The sequence below is a fragment of the Daphnia pulicaria genome, chromosome 10 (assembly GCF_021234035.1).
Source record: "Daphnia pulicaria isolate SC F1-1A chromosome 10, SC_F0-13Bv2, whole genome shotgun sequence".
Taxonomy (NCBI): domain Eukaryota; kingdom Metazoa; phylum Arthropoda; class Branchiopoda; order Diplostraca; family Daphniidae; genus Daphnia; species Daphnia pulicaria.
In genome coordinates this window covers 2,754,003-2,769,176 of record NC_060922.1, presented here as the reverse complement: position 1 = coordinate 2,769,176, position 15,174 = coordinate 2,754,003, and the positions used below count along the sequence as shown (strand labels likewise).

General features: G+C 40.0%; 4 protein-coding genes and 1 long non-coding RNA gene across 24 annotated transcripts; 2 read left to right on the top strand and 3 right to left on the bottom strand.

The window, feature by feature from the left end:
- Window positions 1-78: 78 nt before the first annotated feature.
- Window positions 79-1,866, bottom strand: LOC124314111. Of its 3 annotated transcripts, none has more exons than XM_046779154.1 (5): window positions 1,748-1,866; window positions 1,169-1,678; window positions 904-1,108; window positions 365-848; window positions 79-296 (listed from the first exon to the last, which is right to left on the bottom strand). In XM_046779154.1, exons 1-5 carry the CDS (start codon window positions 1,757-1,759, stop codon window positions 182-184), a joined length of 1,326 nt encoding a protein of 441 aa, XP_046635110.1. In that variant the 5' UTR covers window positions 1,760-1,866; the 3' UTR covers window positions 79-181. The 3 variants fall into 3 exon arrangements, with proteins under 3 accessions (XP_046635110.1, XP_046635112.1, XP_046635109.1); XM_046779156.1 differs by lacking the exon at window positions 1,748-1,866 and having other exon boundaries at window positions 1,169-1,444; window positions 1,507-1,733; XM_046779153.1 differs by having other exon boundaries at window positions 1,169-1,759.
- On the top strand, window positions 1,224-14,422 carry LOC124314336. Of its 2 annotated transcripts, XR_006911154.1 has the most exons (8): window positions 1,224-1,311; window positions 1,496-1,604; window positions 1,727-1,936; window positions 2,069-2,379; window positions 2,449-2,556; window positions 2,671-2,731; window positions 13,620-14,270; window positions 14,348-14,422. It is a non-coding gene; the product is annotated as an uncharacterized LOC124314336 (long non-coding RNA). The 2 variants fall into 2 exon arrangements; XR_006911153.1 differs by having other exon boundaries at window positions 2,449-2,731.
- LOC124314287 lies at window positions 4,550-7,721 on the top strand. 9 transcript variants are annotated; one of them, XR_006911091.1, is made up of 9 exons: window positions 4,560-4,683; window positions 4,764-4,812; window positions 4,873-4,971; window positions 5,030-5,165; window positions 5,276-5,459; window positions 5,532-5,655; window positions 5,791-5,945; window positions 6,008-6,192; window positions 6,256-6,553. XR_006911091.1 is itself a non-coding variant. In XM_046779456.1 (4 exons), the coding sequence occupies exons 1-4, from the start codon at window positions 4,571-4,573 to the stop codon at window positions 5,152-5,154; spliced, it is 390 nt and encodes a 129-aa protein (XP_046635412.1). In that variant the 5' UTR covers window positions 4,550-4,570; the 3' UTR covers window positions 5,155-5,165. The 9 variants fall into 9 exon arrangements, 1 of the variants encoding a protein (XP_046635412.1); XR_006911089.1 differs by having other exon boundaries at window positions 4,568-4,683; window positions 4,744-4,812; XR_006911092.1 differs by having other exon boundaries at window positions 4,631-4,667.
- Window positions 6,584-9,755, bottom strand: LOC124314286. Of its 9 annotated transcripts, none has more exons than XR_006911083.1 (9): window positions 9,622-9,749; window positions 9,493-9,541; window positions 9,334-9,432; window positions 9,140-9,275; window positions 8,846-9,029; window positions 8,650-8,773; window positions 8,360-8,514; window positions 8,113-8,297; window positions 7,752-8,049 (listed from the first exon to the last, which is right to left on the bottom strand). XR_006911083.1 is itself a non-coding variant. In XM_046779454.1 (4 exons), the coding sequence occupies exons 1-4, from the start codon at window positions 9,732-9,734 to the stop codon at window positions 9,151-9,153; spliced, it is 390 nt and encodes a 129-aa protein (XP_046635410.1). In that variant the 5' UTR covers window positions 9,735-9,755; the 3' UTR covers window positions 9,140-9,150. The 9 variants fall into 9 exon arrangements, 1 of the variants encoding a protein (XP_046635410.1); XR_006911082.1 differs by having other exon boundaries at window positions 9,493-9,561; window positions 9,622-9,743; XR_006911084.1 differs by having other exon boundaries at window positions 9,638-9,731.
- Window positions 10,157-13,510, bottom strand: LOC124314017. Its single transcript, XM_046778961.1, has 4 exons — window positions 11,520-13,510; window positions 11,241-11,445; window positions 10,658-11,144; window positions 10,157-10,598 (listed from the first exon to the last, which is right to left on the bottom strand). Exons 1-4 carry the CDS (start codon window positions 12,948-12,950, stop codon window positions 10,421-10,423), a joined length of 2,301 nt encoding a protein of 766 aa, XP_046634917.1. The 5' UTR covers window positions 12,951-13,510; the 3' UTR covers window positions 10,157-10,420.
- Window positions 14,423-15,174: the final 752 nt, after the last annotated feature.

The window sequence follows — 15,174 nt, the reverse complement described above, 5'->3', positions numbered from 1 at the left end:
CGTGGCAAGTTATTTCCCCTCCAATTCGTCACTAGTCTTTTGCTAAGCAGGTCGTCTAGAACACGAAAACTTCATTGTCAAAGGTAACTCGCTTGTGTATTCAAAATTTTTATGATATGGCCAATTTGCCATGATCAGCCGTTACATTTAGATTTTGATTCTTGTGATTTGGACATTTGAACTAAAATCGTGGTCGACATTGACCAGTTATAGCGATGAACATTGCGTTACCTTCACAGTTGGTTTTCACTCTAGGTCGTACAACTGGCAGCAGGTCTCTCCGATTCATGTTGGGCCTGAATCAAAAGGGTAGGTTTAAATTAAAAGCTTCATATTTGAACGAAAGAAAAATGTTTTGTCTTACACTAAAGGGTTGGTACATTTATAATTTGCCCCTTGTCTCGCTCCAGTCCGACATGGATTTAATAGTGTGTCCGGTGAGGAGCTAGGGAATTGAAATATTCCAGCGGTGTTCGCGCCCTGTCTGCGGAGTGTGTCGTTTCTCCCCTCTAGACTTTGATAGACTAAGGATGTTCGAAATTCATCGGATTCCAGATGCAGGTGATTGTAGATGCTATCAAGCAAATTGTTTTCTTCGTGCCAAGAGAAATAGGGCGAGAAAGGATCCAGGAGATTGACGCACTGCAATCGCCTTTTGAAGATATCGTAGCCCAGTAGCTGGGAAGTAGTCGAACAAGGGCCCCGGGATCCTAGGACGTAGCATGCTTTATTGGCCAACACCAACTGTTGTAAAAAGTCTTTCCCATCGGTTGATTCACATTCAGCTGGCGTGCAGCCCAATCGTCCATCTTGATTAATGCTTACTACATATCCATCTTGGCAAGGCCCTGAAATTCGGGATCAATCTTTGAACGCACAAAAGTAAATATTGAAAGTGTATACCTTGGGTGAAAAGTGGGACACAGTTGTCATGGGGGTGCGGAAATGGATATTGTCCGATTGGGCAATCGCATATGGGATCTCCGTAGGCTGTATAATAAAGTCGTCGGCCACCTTGGCACTCGCCAGGATCGTAAATATCGTGACAAAGTCCATCGCGAACAACTAATACCCTTTCTCGACCGCAAAGACGTGGAGTGCAACGTCCCTAAAGAATCCCTTTAAAATTCTGATCCTTGGATTTCCAAACATTTTGTCGTGAATTTACCTGCAATGTAATGGGATCTATGGTGACCCATTCAATTCGATGGCATGGACCTTTGTGTAAAACCGGAAAGCAAGTTCCATTGAATCGCACCGAATTGTCTCCACATCCGTCGGATGGAAAGTCTACTCCTGTCACTGGCATCGGTAAGTCGTTAATAGGTGTTAGAATGTTGAGTAGACTAGAGTCGAAATCGATTTCTTCTATTTTAGTATGCTTTCCGTGCGAGGTAACAGCCACAGCGATGGCCGCTGTTATGGCTCCTACTGCTATTACGAACTTGGGGACGAGTAATATCATTTTTGCATTTGATTTTGTTTTTCTTTGTAGTGATTTGTTACCCGCAAAACGGAAAACTTGTAAACTAACATCGGTTGGTATCCGGGATAGTTGCACATTTTGGCTTTTCAGATATCCATCCGCGTTTGTCGTCGCACTGGTAAGATTTCTAGATTTCTCTTGTGTTAACAATTCCTGTATCCATGGCCTACTCACTTGCCTTTCCGAGAAGCTCTGTTGATCACCAAAACAACAATAACCAATAATTGATATTTTAAACAGTAGAACGACAGCTGGACTCACATTTCCAAACATCTCGTCTGTGTTTCACACTGTTGTTTCTTGACCGTATGAATGAGCTAGTTCATGACGTGGTGTCCGAAATGAAACTAAACGTATTCTTGGTGTCGCACCTTTTTACGTTAAATGTTTTTCCAAAATGCGGTTTCTCTGAGCTACCGTAAGAACCAAGTGGAGCGTAGTTTTGCTGTGGTATTTTTTTTTTTCACCTACAATGCTTGTCAAATAGCAATAAATAATAAAGTTTATAGGCAAGCGCGGCGGCCTCTTTTTCTGTAATCATCTTTATACAAACACTCGCCTTTCTTTCTTTTCTTTCCTAAGGAGACGGTTGGGTGCGGTAATTGGAGGTATTGTCGAGTTTATTGCCTGCGCCACTGGAGTTGCAACTGTTTGGATTTTGTCTACGGTAGTGATATCTCGCAACAACTTTAACTGCCGCGTTGGTTAAAGCCGTTGATGATGATTGCACGAAGAATTCTGATTGATGGGAGATGGCCCTACCTAGGAGGAACTAAATCGTAAATCCCGCACGGCTGCCTCCGTCATTTTTCATGACCCAGCGAGTTTCGTGTCTTTTTTTAAAGAATGATGCCCTTTTCGTTTACTCGAAGAGCTTTTTGTCGCTTCTTTTGGTAAGTTTTGAAAAGATATAAAAGGTTTTAAAAAGATTCGTAAAATTGTGTCATTGCATCACTAAATAGATTTTATGCGACTTGACCTGCTGGATGCGGGGAACTTCTTTGCTACATGGACTTTCGTGGCCCCATTTCGGAATATCAAGTAGGCTGTCGTGTCAACAGACAAACATGGTTTTGCATCACAAAACTATTTAGCCTGGAGTAAAATGTAACACAATCTTTCGAAAGAGATCAGCCGCCTCCGTTAATTATTAATTGGCATTGTTTTTTCTTTTCATTATTCAGGTACATAGGGCTAACCTTTAATTATTCACAAGACCATCTACGACGACAAGGTCATCAAAAGGTAAACACTTAAATTTCGACCTTTTAGGATAGTTATTAGAACCGACCTTAGCATTGACTAGTAGTTGAACAATCTCCAAAAGTCATCCTTTTTTGCGGAACGAACTGATTAATTTCACGTTTCTAAGGTGAGGGCTGCGTTTAGTCAAAACGTTGTAAAAGGAAGAACGCATAATATGATACGTATGTTCTTACACATTTGGACTGGTGTCTCATCTGACTGAGGCTTTGAAAAAATGAGATGCTCCAGGGGAATTCAAGTCTTCGTTGGCCCGTGTCGCGTTTTGCATCTATAAAAGGTTTTGATAGACTAGATGTGATGAGACTTTTTTCTGGTTTGAGCTGGTTATAAATGTGAAAATAGTGATTTTTCGAGTTAAAAAAATGTAGGTCAAACAAGGGTCTAGATTTTGACGCGATGCGACTTACGCGCTAAAAAGTCGTCTACCAAGAACTAAGATATTTTTGAACATACGTAGGTCATCTTAGAGGGTAGCATACTAGCAGTAAAACTTATCTTCAAAATATGTTGAGATTCGTATTGGTTGCCTACTCAGTTAAAACTGCTTTGTTTGTCAGCAATCTTCGTTATATATCCTAGGCAACACGGACCTGGGGAGGACCAATAGAAATTAATTTTAAACTGGGCGCTATCTGGCTTTGCTTACACTAAACCACGTTGTGTAAAGGTGGAGCGCAATTCTTTTTTGAGGCAGGGTCCTTTTCCCAATATGGGTTTAAGTTATATCTGTTTTGTAAATTGCCATGTGGAAAAACTTGTTTTGAATTTGTAAAATGCACATAATCAGAGTTTTCAATAGTGGTGCGGAAATCGGTGGGTGCCGTAGGAGAGCAGACATCTGGGTCATTTACTTCCAGTTTGCTTTGTTAGAGTTGTCACGTCCACATTTTTCACCCAATTTTTTCATCTTTTTTTTATCCTTGGAAAGTGATGAGATGCAATCATTTTGCCGTGATCCAGAAAGTTATATTACTTTTTAGGCCATGCAGCATTGCAGCCCATGCTGTGTTAAATTTTTCGTATATGGGTCAAATCTTAGCTTTAAACCAGTTTTTTTTCTTCATTCTGCTAGAAACATCGCTTAGTCAGAAAACTTTTACTTACATTCCACTTGTTTAAAAATAGCAGATGTTTGAATACGCATTAGTTTAATTCGTAATTGACTGTACTTATTCCATCTGTAAACTTTAATGTATAGACCTTTAGACCACCTGTTCAAAAATGCGACAGATGCTCCGTACACTCATAATTTCATTCGGTATTGTTTTACGTGTACGTCGCTGAAATATTCCATTATGTAAACTAAAGATAAATGGTATTGAATGTGCGTGGGTTCTAATGTCATTCAAAATTCAGGCAGTTTTTTATAAATTCTATAGATATCTAAAAACCGGATTATTTCCCATAAACAACCGTTGTGAATAATATTATGGGCTTGTCGTATACCTGAATTGGAATGGCGTGTAGATTCACTTTTTGTAGTTATATTTTTTTTAAAGAAATCGGCAAGTCTTTGTTTCATTTTTGGCGTAAAAACCCCGCTATATTCCCCTATGTCAGTTTGTTTTCTAGCCTGAAGCTGACTTTTGAAAACTATAGCGGTTGTTGAAAGCACATGTTTGCATGCCGAACTATACGGAACGCCAAATGACCCCCTAAAATAATAGCACTCGACTAGTGCTATTTATTTTACAAATCACTTGAATAATATACAACTGGGTGGCGCCATCTAGCGGTTTCAATTGGCGTAACGGATTGTATCGATTTTTTCCAAAATGTACGTATTGATATCGATTGATAATCGTTTCCACAAGCGAAATGGTGGAAACTATTGGTGGAAAGATTCATGCCTTCATTGAAAGTGTCAAGTATGGCTGTGTCGTGTTATCGTGTATGTTCGTGAATCGTGATAACGGTGAATCGTGATAACGGTATAACTAACTGATAACTAAATTTACATGAGTTAACATAGTTATGCTTTCCAACTGTAGCACTTGACTTGATCAAGCAGTTAACTGTCGAGTTTGCCTTGGAGGATGTGACGTCTTTTGCTTCTGCCAGTAAATTATTCATTGCATACATTGTTACACTTGAAACTGATTTGTTTTTTTTCAAATTAGGTCATATTACTTCTAATCATTTCAAGCAACATGTTATACCCATCATACCTCCACATGAAAGGACTGCTCTTACATCCCACGAAAGACTGGCTTCTGCCAGTAAATTATTCATTGCATACATTGTTACACTTGAAACTGATTTGTTTTTTCAAATTAGGTCATATTACTTCTAATCATTTCAAGCAACATGTTATACCCATCATACTCCACATGAAAGGACTGCTCTTACATCCCACGAAAGACTCCCCAGTTGGAGTGAACAAAACTCGATCTAGGAAATGATATCCAATCAAGTAACACTATTTATTATTATTTTTAATCATTATTTTCTATCCCTAAAATTTAATGCCTTGTTTTTTTGTTTTGTTTTTATTGTTTTTCCCTTTTCGGGACAATGATTCAGTGAGGACATCTCAAAGGAACAGAGATTCAGGATTATATTCAGTATTATATCATGCTCGCGATCAGTATGCTGTCGACCTTGAAGTTACTTATAACAGCTTGGGAGTCGGTGGAACAAAAATAAGAACGAGTACGATTTACGAGAATTCTCTAGACGGTCTTCACGACATATCTTCATGACCCTGGTAAATAGTAGAAGCTTACAATTTCGAGAGTTCGTTTGAAATTAACGATCATTTTCGTCTTTATCTCAGCAGCAGCTACGTAGCCCCACGTGAGGTTATGCCTGTCAAGTAATCAATGTCATTTAAGCTCGACTCTATCTTGGCCTTTTTCTTTTGACTTACGGTCGACAATCAAAAAGGCGTGCCTTGTTTTTCGGTAAGATCTTCTGTTTTCTGAATAATATTGATCTTCTTGTTTTTAGCGTTGCTAAATTGCGTGTAAGCAACTGAAAACTAAATCATATTATTCATAACTACCTAATAAAACAGTAAATATGATCTTAAAAACTAGGAAAAAATAGTATGGACAGCGTGCCCTGGTCAGTTAATTGAGCCTGGCGTCATCCAACACTCGAGGGCAGCAGAAGGACGATCCACAGCTCCCCGGCCGAATTGCACTGGAGCGAGTCGACGAAGTAGCCAGCATCCTTCTGAACTCAATTCAAAGTATTCCTATTCAAATATAACACACCGTAACGAATGCACAAATTTCGTCTTGTTTCTGACAGGTCTTTTCGATGTCCAACTTTGCTAATGGCGGGTCCGCGATTGCTGTCGCTTCATGATTAGAATCAAACTTGTGGTTTCAAGGCGACCGAAAAGAAATAACACTGGGCGGTGTTAAGCGATAGATGTTTTTTTTTTCGTAACAACTTCTGGAGGCCTATTGCATTCTTCAAAGCCTTCTTATGATGTGAGTTGTTGTTTACAAGTGATACATTTGACCAAAACATAATAACGCTCTCGTTACCAATAGTTCTGTCAAATCAAGAAGGGGGACCATCGGCATTCAGCTTTCTACGTTGGAAATATGTTCCGCCAGTTTTCTGTTTCTTCCGGCTCTCTACTACGGATGTTTTTATTCGATGCTGGCGGTCAATTCTTTCAACCCGGAACTTTCGTCGTTTAATAACTCAACATTGTCGTGGCGCATTCACCCCGGGCAAGTTTGGATGGCCATTTTCTCGTCAATGATGCGTTTTAGAACATACAAATCGTGTTGATATTTTGCGATGCTGTGTAGATGAGTCAAATGAATACATGTGTATTTACGAAACCAAATGTTTTATTTCAATTTTCATCTGTTTTGAGTTATTGCCATCACCTCATGACGCAGTCGGCGATATTTCCGCATTGCAATTGGTAGCCTACACAGCAAATGCCCGTATTTTCTTTGAAGGCGTCGTTCTACTCGCCGGTCGATATGGAACTCAATTTCTCAATTTCAAATCAAAAGAGTTCTATCCCACCAAGCAATATGGATCTGGAGTTACAAATCAGCAGATATTTAAGTAAGTGCAGAAACTGTTGATTTAAAGAGTACATCAGTAGGCCTAACACTTTACTCACTTAAGATCTAGGATTCTTGGTGTGGGAAATTACCGACGAATTGAATATTTCGTACAGAAGTCTACGAAGAATTATGGCTAGACATAATTTATCTGTACGGGGAACATATAGTTCAATGTCGAATGAAGCGCTTCAAATTCTAGTGTTTCAAATCTGCACAGAGAACCCACGGCTTGGAGTAAAAATGGTTCTTAATGTGCTTCAAGCCATGGGCCATCGTTTACAAAGGGACCGAGTTCGGGAGGCTATGAATGTACTTTTTGGGGCAAGGCAGATGAATCGACGATTGCACCGAAGAACGTATCAAGTTCGTGCTCCATTATCCGTCATCCATTTTGATGGGAACCATAATCTTATCATGTGAGTGTTAATGGTTTCATTTATGTTCCTTTTCTAATCAACTACATTCATCATATTGATAGGTGGCGTTTCGTATTCCATGGCGGAATCGATGGATTTTCACGGCTCATATTCTTTTTAAAATTCGCGAACAACAACAGATCAAGAACAGTACAGATAAATTATGTCTAGCCATAATTCTTCGTAGACTTCTGTACGAAATATTCAATTCGTCGGTAATTTCCCACACCAAGAATCCTAGATCTTAAGTGAGTAAAGTGTTAGGCCTACTGATGTACTCTTTAAATCAACAGTTTCTGCACTTACTTAAATATCTGCTGATTTGTAACTCCAGATCCATATTGCTTGGTGGGATAGAACTCTTTTGATTTGAAATTGAGAAATTGAGTTCCATATCGACCGGCGAGTAGAACGACGCCTTCAAAGAAAATACGGGCATTTGCTGTGTAGGCTACCAATTGCAATGCGGAAATATCGCCGACTGCGTCATGAGGTGATGGCAATAACTCAAAACAGATGAAAATTGAAATAAAACATTTGGTTTCGTAAATACACATGTATTCATTTGACTCATCTACACAGCATCGCAAAATATCAACACGATTTGTATGTTCTAAAACGCATCATTGACGAGAAAATGGCCATCCAAACTTGCCCGGGGTGAATGCGCCACGACAATGTTGAGTTATTAAACGACGAAAGTTCCGGGTTGAAAGAATTGACCGCCAGCATCGAATAAAAACATCCGTAGTAGAGAGCCGGAAGAAACAGAAAACTGGCGGAACATATTTCCAACGTAGAAAGCTGAATGCCGATGGTCCCCCTTCTTGATTTGACAGAACTATTGGTAACGAGAGCGTTATTATGTTTTGGTCAAATGTATCACTTGTAAACAACAACTCACATCATAAGAAGGCTTTGAAGAATGCAATAGGCCTCCAGAAGTTGTTACGAAAAAAAAAACATCTATCGCTTAACACCGCCCAGTGTTATTTCTTTTCGGTCGCCTTGAAACCACAAGTTTGATTCTAATCATGAAGCGACAGCAATCGCGGACCCGCCATTAGCAAAGTTGGACATCGAAAAGACCTGTCAGAAACAAGACGAAATTTGTGCATTCGTTACGGTGTGTTATATTTGAATAGGAATACTTTGAATTGAGTTCAGAAGGATGCTGGCTACTTCGTCGACTCGCTCCAGTGCAATTCGGCCGGGGAGCTGTGGATCGTCCTTCTGCTGCCCTCGAGTGTTGGATGACGCCAGGCTCAATTAACTGACCAGGGCACGCTGTCCATACTATTTTTTCCTAGTTTTTAAGATCATATTTACTGTTTTATTAGGTAGTTATGAATAATATGATTTAGTTTTCAGTTGCTTACACGCAATTTAGCAACGCTAAAAACAAGAAGATCAATATTATTCAGAAAACAGAAGATCTTACCGAAAAACAAGGCACGCCTTTTTGATTGTCGACCGTAAGTCAAAAGAAAAAGGCCAAGATAGAGTCGAGCTTAAATGACATTGATTACTTGACAGGCATAACCTCACGTGGGGCTACGTAGCTGCTGCTGAGATAAAGACGAAAATGATCGTTAATTTCAAACGAACTCTCGAAATTGTAAGCTTCTACTATTTACCAGGGTCATGAAGATATGTCGTGAAGACCGTCTAGAGAATTCTCGTAAATCGTACTCGTTCTTATTTTTGTTCCACCGACTCCCAAGCTGTTATAAGTAACTTCAAGGTCGACAGCATACTGATCGCGAGCATGATATAATACTGAATATAATCCTGAATCTCTGTTCCTTTGAGATGTCCTCACTGAATCATTGTCCCGAAAAGGGAAAAACAATAAAAACAAAACAAAAAAACAAGGCATTAAATTTTAGGGATAGAAAATAATGATTAAAAATAATAATAAATAGTGTTACTTGATTGGATATCATTTCCTAGATCGAGTTTTGTTCACTCCAACTGGGGAGTCTTTCGTGGGATGTAAGAGCAGTCCTTTCATGTGGAGTATGATGGGTATAACATGTTGCTTGAAATGATTAGAAGTAATATGACCTAATTTGAAAAAACAAATCAGTTTCAAGTGTAACAATGTATGCAATGAATAATTTACTGGCAGAAGCCAGTCTTTCGTGGGATGTAAGAGCAGTCCTTTCATGTGGAGGTATGATGGGTATAACATGTTGCTTGAAATGATTAGAAGTAATATGACCTAATTTGAAAAAAAACAAATCAGTTTCAAGTGTAACAATGTATGCAATGAATAATTTACTGGCAGAAGCAAAAGACGTCACATCCTCCAAGGCAAACTCGACAGTTAACTGCTTGATCAAGTCAAGTGCTACAGTTGGAAAGCATAACTATGTTAACTCATGTAAATTTAGTTATCAGTTAGTTATACCGTTATCACGATTCACCGTTATCACGATTCACGAACATACACGATAACACGACACAGCCATACTTGACACTTTCAATGAAGGCATGAATCTTTCCACCAATAGTTTCCACCATTTCGCTTGTGGAAACGATTATCAATCGATATCAATACGTACATTTTGGAAAAAATCGATACAATCCGTTACGCCAATTGAAACCGCTAGATGGCGCCACCCAGTTGTATATTATTCAAGTGATTTGTAAAATAAATAGCACTAGTCGAGTGCTATTATTTTAGGGGGTCATTTGGCGTTCCGTAGAACTAGGCATTGTTTCAAAAGTTTAATTCAAACGCCCAAAGCTATCTGTCTGCGATTCTGTCTGAAATTTAGGGGAAAAGCTGTGGTAAGCTGGCCAAAGAAACGTTTTGTTTCATCATTTCCGTCTTTGTTGGTAGGTACTACGTACGCGGTATGCTCAATGGCGGATTCGTTATACTTGACCTTCAAATTTGGTTGCAAAAACAGCCAGAAATATCACAATCCTACCAATACTAAACGAAATAATAGTCGCAAAAAGAAATATTTCAAAATGGTTATTCAACAATTTATTTTTCATTGAGGTACATCAAAATTATCCACAATTTCATTGAGAGGCAAGGTACGGCGTAGATGTTAAGGTCCATCGGGGAATAACTTTTTTTTTAAATTTTATTCTTATTGAAAGCGTCTGTTTTTATTACAGTCCACCAAGCATTCTTTTTTTCTCTCAGCGTTTGAATCATATATGTTTGGATAGAGGCTAACCACATTCCGCTTACGTTAGAATATACTTCGGCATTGTCCAGTAGCAGGGTTGAACCGAAAAGATGGTCCACAATTCGTGCTGCGATTATCGGTCACGCACTTGCCCGTAGCTTGCAAATTTTTATCTGGTGTACACTGAAATGCCGGCTGAACAGCTTGCAATAACGTTTCCCTTTTTGTTCTCGACTTGGGTCTAATAAAAAAAAAATATTTAAATTGATTAAATTTTTAAAAAATTGCTTATTGTCTTACACTAATGGACTCGTGCATTTATAATTCATCTCCTTTCGAGCTCCAGGTCGACAAGGATTTAATAGTGTTTCCGGTGAAAAGCTAGGGAATTGAAATATTCCACCAGTGGTAGCACCTTGCCTACGCTGGCCGATGTCGTTGGTTCCTACTGGACTTTTAAAGACCATTGAAATTCGTAAGTCGTCAAAGTCCGGAGAGCGCTGGTTGTAGATGCTATCGACCAGTGCCTCTTCTTCAGGAGAAGTGAAATAGGGCGAGGTATCATTTTGAACATTGACACACTCCATTTGGCGTTTGAAGATGTCATAACCCAACAAAGAGGGGGGTGAACAGGGACCCTGTGTTCCTAGAGCGTAGCATTGTCCATCCTCGGCTGGCAGCAACTGTAGAGGTTTATCTCCAACGTTGGTTGATTGACATTTCGATGGCATGCACTCCAATTGACTCTGTGAACTAATGCCCACTATACTCCCATCTCGGCAGGGTCCTTTTAAACACAAAACGGTACCATTTTATTTCGCTGAATCATAGTGCATTGTTGCTAAGCATCAAACTTTTGAAGAAAGCTATTACTAGGAATTACCTTGGGTGAAAAGTGCAACGCAATTGTTTTCGGCGTTCGGAAAAGGGTATTCTCCGATTGGACAATCGCAGATGGGATCTCCAAAAGGAGAATAGTAAAGTCGCCGGCCACCTTGGCACTCGCCTGGATCGTAAATATCGTGACAAAGTCCATCACGACCGACGAACACTCGTCCTCGACCGCAAAGACGTGGAGTGCAACTTCCCTAATAAGATGAGTCGCATTAATTCAAACTTGTAACTTTTAAAACTTTAAAACTTTTTATCTAATTAATTATACCTTCAATGTAGTGGGATTTATGGTGACCCAATCTTGTGGACTGGGGCAATTTCCTCTTCTCATAAGCGGCTGGCAATTTACTTCACTGGGTCTATTCCGATCCAAATTCCTATTCGAATTCCCAATTTCCATCCGCACGGAATTATTTCCACATCCGTCCGGAGGAAAGTCTTTTTCAAAAAATGGCTGATTGTTGAAAGGAATCTTATCTTCGATAACCGAAAAGTCGACAAACAGTTCGGGTGGAATACACTCAACTGGCGGTGGATTAATTCCTAGCGGAATTGCAACAGCTAGAGCTATTGCTACAATACTACCTACTACTATAGCTACAGGAGGTACATAGTTCGTCACAGAGTTGCTGGTCCCAACGCTGGTCCCAACGCTGGTCCCAACGCTGGTCCCAACGCTGGTCCCAACGCTGGTCCCATCGTTGCTGGTCTCAACGTTGGTTATGTTGATGATGGGCACGGTAGCATCGGTGCTCACATTGGTAGACACGTTGATGGTCACGTTGTCGTTGTTGGTCAAATGGGGTGCTTCGGTGGTCCCATAGTGCGGATCGTTGATCACATGGGGCGCTTCGGTGGTCTCATAGGGCGGATCGGTGATCAAATGGGGCGCATCGGTGGTCCCATAGGGCGGATCGTTGATCACATGGGGCGCTCCGGTGGTCCCATAGGGCGGATCGTTGATCACATGGGGCGCTCCGGTGGTCCCATAGGGCGGATCGTTGATCAAATGGGGCGCTCCGGTGGTCCCATAGGGCGCATCGTTGATCACATGGGGCGCTCCGGTGGTCCCATAGGGCGGATCGTTGATCAAATGGGGCGCTCCGGTGGTCCCATAGGGCGCATCGGGTGTAACATCGCTGGTGAAGCAATCGTCGTTGCAGTTGTTGTTGTAGGTTGTTACACTTGTTGACAATTGAGGTTCATTAGAAGGTCCTTGAAGATACTTAGCGTTATAAACGGTAACGTGAGTACAAGTTTGTCCACATTGAAAGTCCAGCACCAAACAAGTAGTCGCACAATTACAACCACAAGCTAGATTTGGTGTGCATACGCATCCGTTTTCTTGTCGGTTCTCCCGTACAGCAAATGGTCTAAAATGTGATACCTGTAAATCTTCATTTTTAACTATTGAGCTTTCAATAGTCCTGCTTGGTAATTCAAAGTTGTTTGACCTCTTCTGTTCTGCAAGTGCAGACAAGTCTGTTGTTTCCAGGGTGTCTTCAATCGATTTCTTTGAATTCGATTGCGTTTTGTCCAGCAGATTTTGCCACGGTCTGTACGGTATGTTGAGCAGGGATTTAAATAAGCCGGTAATTTGATAGTCTGATCCGTGATTCCGATGTTCACTTGCGGCTAAAATTGGGATAGAAAACAACAAGGAAACTAACAACAGTCCATTTCTTTGAGACTTGCACATCGTATGAGGTTAAAAATCCAACTCGTAAAGGTTAGACAGATGCCATGACGATAGACATTCGTGCTGCGTTCGCATCGAGCAAGAGACTGCCTACCTTTCTGGTGGGCGTTCAAGACGGCCCCTTCTTTGTTTGGTAACTTTCTAAAAGAAGATGTGGGGATTTTTGCGTGGAACTAGATTCCTTATCGCAAAGTTTCGTTGCTTGAGGGTATTACAGTTTACTAGGAAGTATATTGGGTATACTATGGTGCTCATATAAGTTCAAGGCTCATCTTATTCTCTTTTGCTTCCCAAGATTTTAAATTTAAAATTTATTGTCTCATTGTTTTATCTGGTATGTAGGCTGCAATGAGTTGACTTTTTTGTGGTTCAATCTTTAATGTTTACTGGGTGAGAAAAGCAAAGTTGGATTTGACTACACACACCCAGGTGTGTCCTGCAAAAATATCTTCGTGAATCAACTGTCCCGCATATTACTAGCCACTAACCATTTCAAATATGTTACAGAATGATCAACTTCTCTTAAGGCTTCTAGAGTTTCCTAATTAATTCTACTGTTGTTCTTTTCTTAGTTAATCAATGCAGTAAAAATGGAACATGAAAGACTATGGCGTTACTACAAGCAGGCAGATTGTAGGTCATAATACCGTTAAACATGTAAATTTTCAGGTTTGCAGATTTTCCGTTGGCGACATAATACTTCCAAATCCAATGGCTGTGGAATATGTGTGGAATGTCCTAGTAAGATACGATACAAAATAAAAGGCATATTCGTAAACACACAGCATCGACATCTAGTGATCAGGAGACATACTACACAAACGTAAATCCTGAGGCGGAAAAACAAAAAAGACGAAAAAAGAAAAAATATACAAACAAAAATAAAATAAATCCCCCAGACCCCCACCTTTATCAAGTTTATGCAATATTGCGTATTAAGAAAATTCGAACTCTCCTTCACTTTAAAATAAAAGTATAACAGTGCAACACTGCAAAACTGCCGAGCTATTTTAGTGTGAACACTGAACAGTGAACAGTGAGAACCAGTTGGTACTTCCAACAGGCTCCCGAAATAAGCTTTCGTCGTCGTGACGTTTGAACGTTTCAAGAAAGCTGATTGATCATATCAGAATGATTTAACTGTCGAGTGAAGGATTTGCGTTCGAGACAATTCGCAAACCGTAAATGACTAAATGGATCAATCGAGTTTCGCCATTTTGATTCTGTGTCTGAGTGTCTCAACGATTCCACTTGTATGGTCTGCTGCACGCCCAAAGTCTCAGACAGCAGCAAAATGCAAGTGCTCCGTGATTTTATCGTGTAAGGTTTTCCTTCGACGTTTTTGTTACCTTGCCTCTCTTCTGTACTAATAAGACTGATTCTGTTGAATGCTCTAGATCCAAAATATGAAAATTATTTGTTAGCTGCCTAGACTGTCATGTGATTGGAAAAATGACGACACGCCTGGCATCTATGTGGAAAGATAGGGAATTAGGAATCTAGGACCTAGTAAAACTTATAAATCAACAGCCTGGACTTTTCCTTTCTCATTTTAAACTTTGTTTTAAGTAAAACTTGAACGTCATGACTTGAATTGATTTTCTTGATTTGCTACATGGGTAGATCCTCCCGTAGTCAAACATTCATTTAAAAAAAATAATAGACTCAAGTGTGAAATGTTCACGTGATCTCGAAGAGATTATCACGGATTGTTAGAATGTCAGCAGCTGTCTATTCTTTTCGTTTTGGCGTTTTTGAGCGTGCGAATAAAATTGCCGTTTTGAATGCGAATGGACACCGCACGTTCTTTTGACATCCTATAAACATATTCAGCGTACTATACTTGTACTCTCATCCTCAAGTTATTGATTATTCGTGAAGAGAAATTGATCCTCTTGCCCAGAGCTCAGTGCTGTGCTATGCATTGTATGTTTACCCCAAAATTTTTCTGTTTTTCACATATGTCCTTGTTGTCTATTTCTGCTCGTTTAAAATTAGAATTAGGATTAGAAACGCAGAACGTAAAGTTCTGACGAATATTCCCCCGAATCGATGTTTTTTATTCATTTTGAATATTAGTGTCCACCATGTCGAAAGCGAACAAACACATCATGTATGACAAAACGAAACTGACGGAAAGATGAAGAATTGAACAAGGTTGTCCGTTTGGGATCCGGTGGTATCAAAAGAAGCTGTTTATTGAAAAGCTAGTGGTTGAAAGGTT